At 52.7% G+C, this 13,736-nt stretch overlaps 2 protein-coding genes across 2 annotated transcripts in view; both read right to left on the bottom strand.

The window, feature by feature from the left end:
• LOC143827611 (phospholipid phosphatase 3-like) overlaps positions 1-13,736 on the bottom strand; it is a 53,764-nt gene that overhangs the window by 2,537 nt on the left and 37,491 nt on the right. Inside the window, 1 exon segment of the mRNA XM_077317286.1 lies at positions 1,901-1,993. Coding sequence (XP_077173401.1) covers positions 1,901-1,993 — 93 coding nt within the window.
• Positions 1-13,736, bottom strand: part of RCAN2 (regulator of calcineurin 2) — a 37,985-nt gene that overhangs the window by 22,131 nt on the left and 2,118 nt on the right. The window lies entirely within an intron of this gene.

Here is a 13,736-nt window from a genome sequence, read left to right as displayed (position 1 = left end):
CCAATGCCTAGAGATCAAGTATTCCCAACTAGGGCTCCCTGGAACCCGGGGGCTCTGTGAGAGGTCCCCAAGGTCACCCCAGCCTTCCCCCCATATCCTATCTTAATGGACTCAGCCACAAGCTATTCCCTGCATAGCTGTAAAAGCAGAGAACCGGCCGCTTCCATTGACCTGGGGGTGGCATTTTCATGTGGGAAAGAGGGCGGAGCCTGGACAACTACTGCCTCCAACCACCTCCTTTCTCTCCCTACCTCAGTCCTCCTTGGGCGTGGCAGGGAGGTGTGGCCAACTGAGTACTTCTGGCCCAGTTCTGGGGCTCCCCGAAGCCTGAAAAATGTTTTGGGAGTTCCTCCAGTCTAAAGTTTGCAAAAGGCTGGCCTAGATAAATGTGGGTCTCTATCACACGGTGTATGCTCCTTCCTGGACACACACCTTACTGTGGTGAAGGAGTTTGTAGGTATCAGTGAAGCTGAGAGCAATACTATAAAGGAGTTTAGACTCTGTCAAGAGGACAGAGGACTCAGCAGAAGAGGACAGTTCCAATGGATATGGAGACGGAGGAATCCCCAATGGGCGGCAGCAGTAACAGAAGGGGACCCTGGCAGAGGATCATAGAACAAAGAGTGGGAAGGGGCCATACAGGCCATCTAGGCCCACCCCCTGCTCAAGGCAGGATCAGCCTAAGGCATCCAGGACCAGTATCTGTCTAGCTACTGCCTGAAGACCACCAGGGTGGGGGAGCTCCCCACCTCCTTAGGCAGCCCCTTCCACTGCTGAACTAGATTCACAGAATCCTAGAGCTAGAAGGGGCCATACAGGCCATCTAGTCCACTTAAGGCAGGATCAGCCTCGAGCATCCAGGATAAGGATCCGTCCAACGCTGCTTGAAGACTGCCAGTGAGGGGGATCTCCCCACATCCTTAGGCAGCTAATTCCACTGATGAACTACTCTGACGGAAAAAAGTTTTTTCCTGCTATCTTGCTAGTACCAATATACATGTGGTTTAAACCCATTACCATGAGTCCTGTCCTCTGCTGCCAACAACCACCGCTCTAGGATTCTGTGAATCTAGTTCAGCAGTGGAAGGGGCTGCCTAGGGAGGTGGGGAGCTCCCCGTCACTGATGGTCTTCAGGCAGCAGCTGGACAGATCTTTATCCTGGATGCTTGAGGCTGATCCTGCACTGAGCAGGGGGTGGGACTTGATGGCCTGGATGGCCCCTTCCCACTCTAGGATTCTGTGAATCTAGTTCAGCAGTGGAAGGGGCTGCCTAAGGAGGTGGGGAGCTCCCCCTCACTGGTGGTCTTCAGGCAGTGAATGGACAGATATTTCTCATGGATGCTTTAGGCTGATCCTGGATTCCTACGTCCCTTTCCTCATGGTCCCCAGGCCCCAAATCACTCTCACCTCTCCTCTGCACCCTCTCCACTTTGTCCACATCCTCTTTGAAGTGAGGCCTACAGAACTACACACAGATGCGGACTGACGAATGTGGCATACAGTGGGACTATGACATCTTGCAGTGGACCTGTGACATGCATGCTTTTCATGTCTGTGACCCGGATGTACAGCCGTGTTCTAATCCTTATGGAATTGCATCTTGTTCTCTGACACAAACAAGGGCTGTGTTGCCTTAGCTCAGGGATAGTCAACCTGTGGTCCTCCAGATGTTTGTGGACTACAATTCCCATGAGCCCCTGCCAGCAAACGCTGGCAGGGGCTCACGGGAATTGTAGTCCATGAACATCTGGAGGACCACAGGTTGACTACCCCTGCTTTAGCTAACCCTCATTTGTACTGCACAGAGCAAGGCTGTGGTAATCTGTTACCTAGAAAAACCTATGATGAGACAATCCAAAAACACCACAGTCACTGAAAAAGACAATAATGCCAGGCAAACCTGAAGGCAGCAGGAAAGCACAAGCACCCGGCATGAGAAGGACTGACTCTCTCCATGATGCTACAGCTCTCCATGTGCAAGATCTGAGCAATGCTGGAAACGACAGAATGTTTTAAGGGGTCACTCATTCACAGGGTCAAGCGACTTGACAGCATTTATTGCACATACATCACACACTGAGTTGTACATGCACTGACTGTAACATCAGAATTACTCAATACACATACAAAGAAAAATCAAGTGGACACGGTACATAGTACAGTGCATAGTAACTTGTAGACAGGGATAACAGTAATAATAATAGGAATAATAATAGTTTTAAGTTTGACCACCCTGGCAATCCCCAAAGCCTGAGGCAGCCAGCATGCGGAGTGAATGGGATAGTGGTGGCAGCAGCGTGCCAGCCGGCAGCCCTCCTCTCTGCGCCACAGTGCTGGCCTCCTACGCGCCACTTCAGGCTTCGGTGCTCACCGAGGCGGCCGAACCGCGCCAAAACACACAACCCTAATGTGGGACCCTTTTTGCCCCAGCCTGATTTGTTATTTATTTCGCAAGGCCGTGTTCTCCCCAAACAATGATTGATAATATAAAAATTAAAAGTTGTTCGTCTCTCATCTGTGAAAAATGTTCTTCCAGCTTGCCGAACCGTCCTCTCTCAGTGGTGGCAATAAGAAAACTGAGGATGGTCATCTAGTCTAGCGATCCCCAACCTGTGGCCTGCGGACCACATGTGGTCCTTCGACTAATTGGAGGTGGGCCCTGTAGGACACTTTCTCCCCCTCCCCCCGGCCCTTTACTTCATCCCCCCCCCCAGCCCTTTACAACACACTTCATTGTTGTGGCGTGTCTGTATCTTATTTTGAAGGGATGTTTAAACATGACCATAGCGATCAGAGAGCGTTAGGGCAGTGGTTGAGAGTAGAGGAGTAAACTATCCCCCCCCACCGGGCCTCAGTAAAAGGCGTTGAGTGGTCCCTGGTGAGTGGTCCCCAGTGTTGAGTGGTCCCCGGTGATAAAAAGGTTGGGGACCACTGATCTAGTCCATCCCCCTGAAGAATGCAGGAAATTCACAACTACCTGCCCACCCACAGTGACACAATGGTAGTTTGCCATTGCCTGCCTCCATGTCACGCTCTTGGTACTCCTTGAAGGTCTCCCATCCAAACACTGGTCAGGGTTGATCCTGTTTAGCTTCTGAGATCTGACAAGATCTAGCCTCTGTGGTATCTACTGCAGGAGTGGCATATGTGTGTGAAGGCATGCGTTATGCCCTTTATTGTGGTGGCTATCCAAGCAACAAGACGTTTGCAAAAGAGAAGCTGGTACATAAAGTCCCACAAAGTTGAAGGCGAGGGAAAGCCAATGGGGAAACCTTTTTCACGTACGCACACAGTGTCGTTATGTGTGTAGGACTTGAGGGTCAGTTTTGCTGACCCTTCATCTTCATGGAAACAACCAAACACACCCTCCTGCCGCCTACAGACACGGCAAGCAGACTCCCTTCAAGATTCAAGTGCCTTTGATTTACACAGCTACAGCATTGCAGAGAATGTGGGGGACCAATGACCCGTCCCTTACAAAAGATCTTTGGAAGGTGCTGATGGAATGACTGGGAGGTGGTGGACCCCGGAGAAGGAGTTTGTCTCCCCTCTGCAGTCTGAGGGGAAACACCAGGGAAGCCCTTACCTAGTAATGTTATAGTAGTAGTAGTAGTAGTAGTAGGAGTAGTAGTAGTAGTAGTAGGAGTAGGAGTAGGAGGAGGAGGAGGAGAAGGAGAAGGAGGAGGAGAGTTGGGTTTTATACCCCACTTTTCACTACCCAAGGGAGTCTCAAAGCATCTTACAATCGCCTTCCCTTCCTCTCCCCACCACAGACCCCCTGTAAAGTAGGTAAGGCTGAGAGAGCTCTGAGAAAACTGGTCCAAGGTCACCCAGCTGGCTACATGTGGAAGAGGAGTGGGGAATCAAACCTGGCTCTCTAGATTAGAGGTTGCTGCTGTTAACCACGACACCGAGCTGACTCCTGCATTACAACAGAAATGTGTTTTCTGACCTGGATGGGTTCAGGAGGTAGCCCTGCTTAGGTTGCCAGCTCTGGATTGGGAAAAACCTGGAGATTTGGGGGGCAGAACTGGGAGTGGGCAAGATCTGGGGCAGGGAGGGACCTCAGTGAAGTATAATGCTATGGGGGCCACCCTACAAAGCAAAACTGATCTCTTTAGCCTGGAGAGGAGCTAGAATTCTAGGGAATCCCCAGGCCCCACCAGGAGGCTGGCATCCCCAAGCCCTGTTGATGTGCAGCAAACACACTCTTGACTCCCAAAAGCTCATAACCCCAGATTCTTGTTGGTCCCTGGGCTGTTCCTGGACTTGTGCTTAACTGGCCTTGCCATCCATCAGGAGCTCTCCTGTGCCCCTTGTCCCAATTTCATCAGGTTAGGGGGGAAAAAAGTTTTCTTTCCAGCCTGAATTGCAATTTTATGTCAACAGGGGATATAACAACAATCTAACACAGGAATGTTAATATTGGGGGGAAGATGGACATACCCGAGCCCTGGTTACCTGGACTGAAAAAGACAGATCAAAGTTTTGCAGCTTCCTCTAGTCCGGGGGGGGGGGCAGGTCTCCCCCCTCTCCCTACAAAATCCATCCCTTCCCCACCATGCACTTCCTCCCCAAGGCCAAAATGAAGCCTGTCCTTTCAGCACAGACCAATTACTTTCTAGGCACACGGATGAATAGTTTTCTCGTGCCTCCTGCTACTTCTTCTGATAATAGACGTCTGGGAATCACGGCCCCCTGGCACTGGAGCTGCATGAGGTGAAGCTGCAGCCCTGGCTGCCTCTGAAAAAATCACGGTCTTTTCGGCACACGTGCAGTAATGCAGAAATACGGCAAGAGAGTCACAGGATGGGAAATGGCACTGCATTAAATGTTCGTTCGCCAGTCTTTAACTTTGCTAGAATAAACATGGGGCAGAAATTGAATTCTATTCTAGGGCAATGCAGAAGCGGTTCGGCTTGGGGGGAACCAGATCATAGAATCACAGAATCATAGAGTTGGAAGGGGCCACACAGGCCATCTAGTCCAACCCTCTGCTCAACGCAGGATCAGCCCTAAGCATCCTAAAGATCCGCCTTCTGCCTTCTGGCAAATTTGTGGCCTTGGGCAAGACACTTATTTCAAAGGAGCCGTGGATTTTTATTTTATTGTTGGATTTGCAGACTGCCCCTCTCTGGCGACAGGCTCAGGATGGTTAATAACATATAAAAAAAAAACCTGTACATGTATGGATTTTAAAGCAGTAAGCAATTAAAATCTATGTAAAATATAAAAGCTCCTATCATCCCTCTAGATCAGGGGTAGTCAAACTGCGGCCCTCCAGATGTCCATGGACTACAATTCCCAGGAGCCCCTGCCAGCACAGCTGTTGGAGAGCAGGTCAAATATGGGCTCTCCACGGAGGCCTTGTAAGGACCCGAGCGGCCGTATTCTGCACCCGTTCAAGGCCGAGAGCAGACGTTCCGTTTGTAACAGAAGCTAACCGAGAGATGTGGAAGTTCGGTGGAGGGAACAGGAAAGAGAACGACCACTGGTCTACATACCGAGAGGGGTCCTTCTCCTCAGGGGTCAGGAGGACAGCTGGATGGGTGTTTCCCATCTCTCCTTGAGGGAGGCAGATCATTTGAATATTTTGCCTTCCTGTGGGAAACGCCCCTCCGAAGCCAGTCGAAAACTTCCGGAGCGTCCAGCTTGACATCACCTTCTTGGCTCTACGAAGCAATCTGCATTAACTTGCACAAACAACATGGAAGACAACAGAACCCCCAACAAACTCACATCCCGTCTAACCTAGAACTTGAACATGCAAGGCACCAGAGAAATGCTGCTGTGATGGACCACCCTATGGGCGGGGCCAGCTGTCCTCCTGACCCCTGAGGAGAAGGACCCCTCTCGGTATGTAGACCAGTGGTCGTTCTCCCTCCGGGTCAGGAGGACAGCTGGATGGGACATACAAGAGCAGTCCCTAACCCAGGGAGGGTCCAACTGAGTCCATCACATGCGACAGAACTCTTCGGCCAAATGCCGCCTGCTCTGTCTCCCTATCATGAATCTTATAATGCCTGACAAAAGTAGAAGGAGTAACCCAGGTTGCAGCTCTGCAAACCTCTTCCACCGAAGCACTCTTAGCGAACGCTGCTGAAGCCGCAGCACTCCGCAGCGAGTGTGCTGTGATGCCCTGTGGAACCTCCTTCCCGGCAGCTCTGTAAGCCTCCACTATGCAGGACCTGACCTGCTTACTGATAGCTGCCTTGGTCAGCGCACCTCCCACCTTAGCTCCTGACGTACAGACGAACAACGAGTCCGTCTTCCTGATCTCTGCCGTTCTCTTAATGTACACCTTGAGAACGCGCCTGACGTCTAACATGTGCCACTGCCTTTCCTGCTCTGTGACCGGATTGGGAAAAAAGGTGGGCAAATTAATTTCTTGGGCCAAGTGAAACCGGGAATCCACCTTAGGCCGGAATGAAGGGGTCAATCTCAGAATGACCCTGGCCTTCCTGAACCTGCACAATTCCCTATCCACTGATAAGGCCGCCAGCTCGGAAACCCTCCTAGCAGAAGTGATTGCCACTAGAAAAATGACCTTCCTACTTAGCCACTGCAACCCCACTGTCTTGATGGGCTCGAAGGGCTCCTTCGCCAATGCTGAGAGCACCAACCCCAACCGCCAGGTAGGGAACAAGTGCCTGGGAGGTGACTCTAGACTAGACGCCCCCTTTAAGAATCGCACCACATGCGGGTGCCTGGACAACGGGATCCCCCCTTGCAGCCCCAGCACCGTGGAGAGTGCCGCCACCTGCCTGCGCAGGGTACCCGATCGAAGACCCGCTGTCCTGCCATCCTGCAGGAACTGCAGAATGCTACTAATTTTTGGCGAGGACGGAGAAACCGCCCTCCTTCGACACCATCTCACGAACGCCCTCCAAGAACAATTATAAATTCTCGTGGTAGAGTCTCGTCTGGAAGCTAGTATGGTGTCCATGACTGCAGCACTGTAGCCCTTCACTCTCAACGCCGCCCGCTCAGTCTCCACGCGGTCAAGTTCCACCACCCTGGACGAGGGTGGAGACAAGGCCCTTGTGACAACAGATCCGGAGACACTGGTATTGTGAAGTGCGGGCGAACGGCTAGCTGCACAATGGTCGAGAACCACCACCTCCTGGGCCACCATGGAGCGACGAGGATGACCTCCGCCCTCAGTTCTTGCACCCTTCTTAAGAACCTTGGAAGGACGGGAAGCGGTGGAAATGCGTACAGAAGACCTGGAGGCCATACTGCTGTCAATGCGTCTGTCAACTCCGCAAGCGGATGCCAAAACCGGCTGCAGAACCTGTCCACCTGGCGGTTGTGAACAGTCGCGAACAGGTCCATGACCGGTCGGCCCCACTGCACCGAGATCAGGTGAAAGGCTTGCCTGCTGATCGACCACTCCGCCTCCTGGATCTCCTGACGACTCAGCCAGTCTGCTTGCGTGTTCTCCAGACCCTGTATGTGCTCCGCACGGACGGATGCCAAATGCTTCTCCGCCCAACGCATCAAACGCTCGGCCTCCTTCTGCAACTTCCCGGACCTTGATCCGCCTTGGTGGTTGACATACGCCTTTGCGGCCACGTTGTCCGTACGCACTAGAACATGCTTGCCCTCGAGCGACTTGCAGAAGAACTCCAGCGCCAGGCGAATCGCCCTCAGCTCCAGCAGGTTTATCTGCTCTGAGGACTCCGTCTGCGACCACGTTCCCTGGGCCGGCGTTCCGTTGTACATTGCTCCCCATCCGAAGAGACTTGCATCGGTGAACACCTGGTGAACTTGGTCGTGCAGAAATCTCTTGCCTGTTCTCAAATTGGCTTTTACCGTCCACCAGCACAGCTCCTTCTTGACCTGGCGATCGAGAGACACTAAGAGATCCCTCTTCCGCGAAATCCGCTCCTGAAATGGTCTGAGCGTTCTCTGCAGAGGCCTGGCTCGAGCTCTGGCCCACTGTATGACTTCCGTGCAGGACACCAGCACTCCGAGAGTCTTTGCCAGCTGTAGCAAGGAGGATCGTCTCGCCTGGACCACCTGGGCCATCAACTGAATCGTTTTCAGCATCTTCTTCTGAGGGAGAAAAAGTGCACATTGAACCGTGTCTATAACCACCCCCAGATGCTCTATCCTCTGTGACGGAACTAACGAACTCTTTTCCTTGTTGATTAAGAAACCGAAGTGTTCGAAAACTGAAATTGCTCTGTCCGTGAACTGGCTCGCTAACTCGAGCGACGGCGCTCTGATCAACAGGTCGTCGAGATACGGATGAATATGGATGCCCTCCTGTCGTAAAATGGCTACCATATTCACTACTAACTTCGTGAACACTCGGGGGGCGGTGGAGAGCCCGAACGGGAGAGCCCTGTATTGGTAATGCCGCCCCTCTACGCAGAAACGCAAGAAGCGCCTGTGTTCCGCCGCTATGGGTACGTGCAGATAGGCCTCCTTGAGATCTAGGGAAGTCAGGAACTCCCCTCTTTGCAGTGCTTCCGCAATTGACTTCAGCGTTTCCATCCTGAACTTCTTTAGGGGAATAAACGTGTTCACGAACTTTAGATTGAGGATCGCTCTCCAATCCCCGGTCTTTTTGGGTACGGTGAAGAGAAGGGAGTAAACTCCTTGTCCTCTCTCCTCCTGAGGAACCGGCTCTACCGCCTTTATCTGAATTAAATGTTCTATTGCCTTCAACATGCGATCCCTTTTCTCGGGAACCTTGGATATCGGGGAAGGAAAAAACTTGTCCGGAGGTACTTGCGCAAACTCTATGTGGTATCCTGATTTTATCAGTCTTTGAGACCATGCATCTATCTCGGGATCCATCCACTGTCGCTGGAAATGCGCTAACCGTCCCCCTACTGGTAAGAGCCGCGAGTCATGCTTGATTTCCTTTATCGGCATCTGCGCGTCCCGATCTCTGCTGTCGGAACCTGCTACCTCGAGCGCTGAACGCCCCTCTACGAAACGACTGCCTTGACTGGCCCCAAGATCCTCTCCTGCCTTCCGGTCTAAACCTGGGACCAGACCCTTGATTCCGGAAGGCAGACGGAAAGGGCTTCCCATCCCTGCGAATACGCCGTGGGAAAGCCTTCTTCTTATCCCTGGTTTCTACCAAAACTCTATCCAGGGAATCTCCAATTAATTTGTCGCCCTGAAAAGGATAAGCCGCAACAGTGGTCTTAGAATGGGCGTCAGCCGGCCAAGCCTTCAACCATAAAAGTCTCCTGGCCACTGCAGTAGATGCCATGGCTCTTGCTGCGAACACCACAATGTCTAAGGAGGCATCCGCACTAAACGCTGAGGCCTTTAGAATCCTATTCGTCCCCTCCTGCAGTCTGCCTTCTGACTCCGGAATTAGCGTAAGTAACTTCCTACACCAAGCCATAGAGGCCCTAGCCACCACGGATGCTGTGGTGGCCGCTCTGATAGCCATTGCCATGGCTTCGTGCGCCTTACGCAATGCTGTTTCTGACTTGCGATCCATTACATCCTTCAGATGTCCTTCGCCATCCTCCGAGACCAAACCTGACGACTGCAGCGCTGCCACTGGACCATCAATCACCGGTACCTGCAGGAAGGACTCAGCATAGTCAGGCAGAGCATACATTTTCCGAATAAACGAAGGGAACTGCTTGGACACTAAGGGCTTCTCCCACTCTGCTCGAATCTTCCTTTCAAAGGATTCTGGCATGGGAAAATTCCTCAGATTTGTCTCTGGTTTAGGGAAAAATTCACCACTGCCCCACGGTCCATAATACTTCCTAGCCTGCTTGCTAGGTGGTTCCTCAGAACCTGTCTGTTTCAATTCCAAAATAGAAATGGACTTGTTAAGTAGAAATTGGAAATCCTCAGCATTAAAGAAACGCTCAGTTTGCTGAGGCACCTGAATAGGCTCCACCTCATCCTCATCAGTAATGAAATCACACTCGTCCCTTTCTCTTGCTTCCAAATCCTCCTCCGAGGAAGGAGATTGTTGTGGGGAACAATGGAGCCTCTTCTGCGCTGCCTTAGTGGGCCAGCGAGCCCTGGCGCGAGGCCTCCTAGGAGATCTCCTCTGCGATCCACTCCTCCTGGAAGCTCTAGACTCAGGGGATGAAGACCTAGACCTCGAAAATGAAGGCCTATCCACAGCGGGTAACATATGTTGGCACACCTTAGCTATTTCAGCCTGCACGGCAGTTTGGACCATAGAAAGCAATTCAGGAGGTAAAAGAAGGTGGCCAGAATTGGCCTCAACGTTACCAGTCTCTTGTCTGCCGCTGTGTGTAGATGAAGTGGAAGCCTCCGCCTCGGGTTGCCTTCTGGCCGCTGTGGAGGCTCCCTGGTCCGGCCCTGCATCTGCAGCCGCTGGTTCAGCCGGCTTAGGAGGGCCTCGTGCACGTTTTGCGGGCCTGGCAGACTTGGAGCGCTGTCCTTGCTCCCCTGCCCCCTTCTGCGACGATTCGGCCCCGCTCGTGCCAGCCACCACCCCACTGGGAGCCAGGGAGCAATCTAGGTGGCTTTCCTCATCCTCTGAGGAGAACGCGCCCTTGCGGCGCTCCGCCGCCATTTCGGCGCGATTCCAAAATGGCCGCCGACCACGAGCCGAACACGCGGTCGCCGCCGCGGAGCTCAACCTCGCTGCCTGATTCGGCGCAGCCTAGAGGGAGCTCTGCTCGTCGATGCGACCCGCAAACGACCGCCGCCGCAATCTGCGGCCCAACGGCTGTTCCTCGGCTGCGAGCCGATTACGCGGCCGCCGCCGCGGAGCTCTACCTCGCTGCCCGATCCGGCGCAGCCAGGAGGGAGCTCTGCCCGCCGACGCCGGCCTCTGCAATTTTCAGCCCGGACGGGCTCCCCGGCTTCGAGCCGACCACGCGGTCGCCGCCGCGGAGCTCGACCTCTCTGCCCGATCCGGCGCAGTTAGAGGGAGCTCTGCTCGACGATGCCGGCTTTGCTGTCCTGAAAAAACCTAAACACTAACTAGCCTTGCCTTGCTCACACAACAGACGGGACACTAAGCCACGTCTGCTCCCTCGCGAGGCAGGAAGAAGACTGGCTTCGGAGGGGCGTTTCCCACAGGAAGGCAAAATATTCAAATGATCTGCCTCCCTCAAGGAGAGATGGGAAACACCCATCCAGCTGTCCTCCTGACCCGGAGGGAGAAAAGTCCAGACACCTTATTGCAAGGGTTGTCAAACTGCGGCCCCCCAGATGTCCACGGACTACAATTCCCACGAGCCCCTGCCAGCGTTCGCTGGCAGGGGCTCATGGGAATTGTAGTCCGTGGATATCTGGAGGGCCGCAGTTTGACTACCCCTGCCTTATTGAATCGAGTTGCCAGCTCTGGGTTGGGAAACAGCTAAGGATTTTTTTTGGGGGGGAGGGGGAGCATGAGGAGGGTGGAGTTTGAGAATGGGAGGGGAAGGACTTCAATAGGGGATGATCCCAATGGAGGCCACCTTCCAAAGCAGCCTTCTCCCGTTTTCTCTCTCTCTCTGCTGCCTGGAAATCAGCAGTTATCCCAGGAGATCTCCAATTATCACCTGGAGATTGGCAACCCTACTTATTGAAGGCATTCTCACATTTACGGATTCTGTGGGCAGGGAGGTGTGCACTTTTCCTTTCCCCTGTCCCACGGCGTTTTCCAGACTTGTGTGAGGAAAGGCTGGCGAATTCAGAGTTGGGTTTCATGTTTTATCAGGTGGCTTGCCCCTAGGAATTCAGTGTGAGAGAGTGTTGTGCTGCCTTGTAAGCCAGGGGAGTAGGGAGGATGAAACCACAAATGCGTATTAACAAACTTTTTAAAAAAGGCTGTAGCCCAGACTTTCTCACCTCTTTTACCGTTGAGAAACCCTCAAAACATTCCTCAGGCTTTCCGCCCTGGAAAGAACAATGTGTGGCCATGGGATGGGAGAGCCCTCTGAGTCCAGAATCTGGATTGGAACTCGTGGCATCCCCCTGAAAGAGCTTTGGGCACCTGCCACCACTGGCTGTACCCACCTTCCTCTACAGCAGGGCATGGTGCTGGCATGGGCTGATGGTAATTGTAGTCCATGGACCTCTGGAGGGCCGCAGTTTGGCTACCCCTGCTCTACAGCCTAATCTTGTTGGATCTCAGAAGCTAAGCAAGGACAGTACTTGGATGAGAGACTGCCGAGGAAGACTCTGCAGAGGAAGGCAATGGCACCCCCCCCCCTCTGCTCCTCCCTTGCCTTGGAAGATCCTTATTGGGGTCACCAAAATTCACTGCAACTTGGCGACACATGAATAAAAGCGGCTGGTCATCAAGGCCTCTTGTACCCACAGGAACGCCCAGGATTGCTCCGTTACTCTTGAAGGCCGAGCCAAAGACAGATTACAGGCAGCATAGGGCTTCTTTCCCCTTTTATTACCTTTCTTTATTTCCGTTTTTTAAAACACACACACTGAAGCAAAGCCTATTTCCTCCTGTGGGGGAAAAGCACCTGTGAATAGGTGGCATTACGTGGACAGAGAGCAGGAGGGAATGGGTTAATCACACACACACACCCCACACACACACACACAGCCTCTGAAGTTGCTTTTCAGTATTTTTGTTGTAAAATGCACGTTGCTCTCAGCATCCAGGTCCTGAGCACATGGCGCTGAATTCTCAAGTACCCTTTTAAACTGACCTGATTTCTATGACAAAGTTAGGATTTAAGTCATATTACTAGTAGAGATAAATGCCTCAACAGTGATCTACTGCAGCGGTAGTCAACCTGTGGTCCTCCAGATGTCCATGGACTACAATTCCCAGGAGCCCCTGCCAGCGAACGCTGGCAGGGGCTCCTGGGAATTGCAGTCCATGGACACCTGGAGGACCACAGGTTGACTAACCCTGATCTATTGGAATCCTGGATCAGCCCATCTTTAAAAAAATAAACAATAATGTACCTAGATTTGCGTCTGGTAGCAATTTCGAGATCAACAGGATTTTAAGGGTATGAACTTCTGAGAGCCAAACCTCCCTCTTTCTGATGCAACACTAATGCCTCAAAATTCTGGTTGGTCTGTGAGGTGCCACTAGACTCAAGGTCAGCTATTCCACAGCAGACCAGCACAGTTCCCCTCTGAAAGTCCTTGCTTCTCGCTGTAGGGTCTAGGAGCGACGGCCTCGAATCTGGAGAGGTGGGTTCGATTCCCCACTCCTCCACTTGCAGCCAGCTGGGTGACCTTGGCCCAGTCACAGTTCTCTCGGAGCTCTCTCTAAGCCCCACCTACCTCTCAGGGTGCCTGTTTTCATGAGAGCAAGGGGAGGTGATTGTAAGCCACTTGAAGAGTCATGAGGCCTGCTAGTTGGACCTTGGGCCAGTCACAGTTCTCTCAGAGCTCTCTCTCAGCCCTACCAATCTCACAGGGTGTCTGTTGTGGGGAGAGGAAGGATAGATGATTATAAGCCACTGAGATTCATGAGGCCTGCTGAGTGACCTTGGGCCAGTCACAGTTCTCTCAGAGCTCTCTCTCAGCCCTACCAATCTCACAGGGTGTCTGTTGTGGGGAGAGGAAGGATGGATGATTATAAGCCACTGAGATTCATGAGGCCTGCTGAGTGACCTTGGGCCAGTCACAGTTCTCTCAGAGCTCTCTCTCAGCCCTACCAATCTCACAGGGTGTCTGTTGTGGGGAGAGGAAGGGTGGATGATTATAAGCCACTGAGATTCATGAGGCCTGCTGAGTGACCTTGGGCCAGTCACAGTTCTCTCAGAGCTCTCTCTCAGCCCTACCAATCTCACAGGGTGTCTGTTGTG

The sequence above is a fragment of the Paroedura picta genome, chromosome 1, assembly GCF_049243985.1.
Source record: "Paroedura picta isolate Pp20150507F chromosome 1, Ppicta_v3.0, whole genome shotgun sequence".
Classification (NCBI taxonomy): domain Eukaryota; kingdom Metazoa; phylum Chordata; class Lepidosauria; order Squamata; family Gekkonidae; genus Paroedura; species Paroedura picta.
Note: the sequence above shows the minus strand (reverse complement) of the source record. Positions and strands in the feature narration are given on the sequence as shown.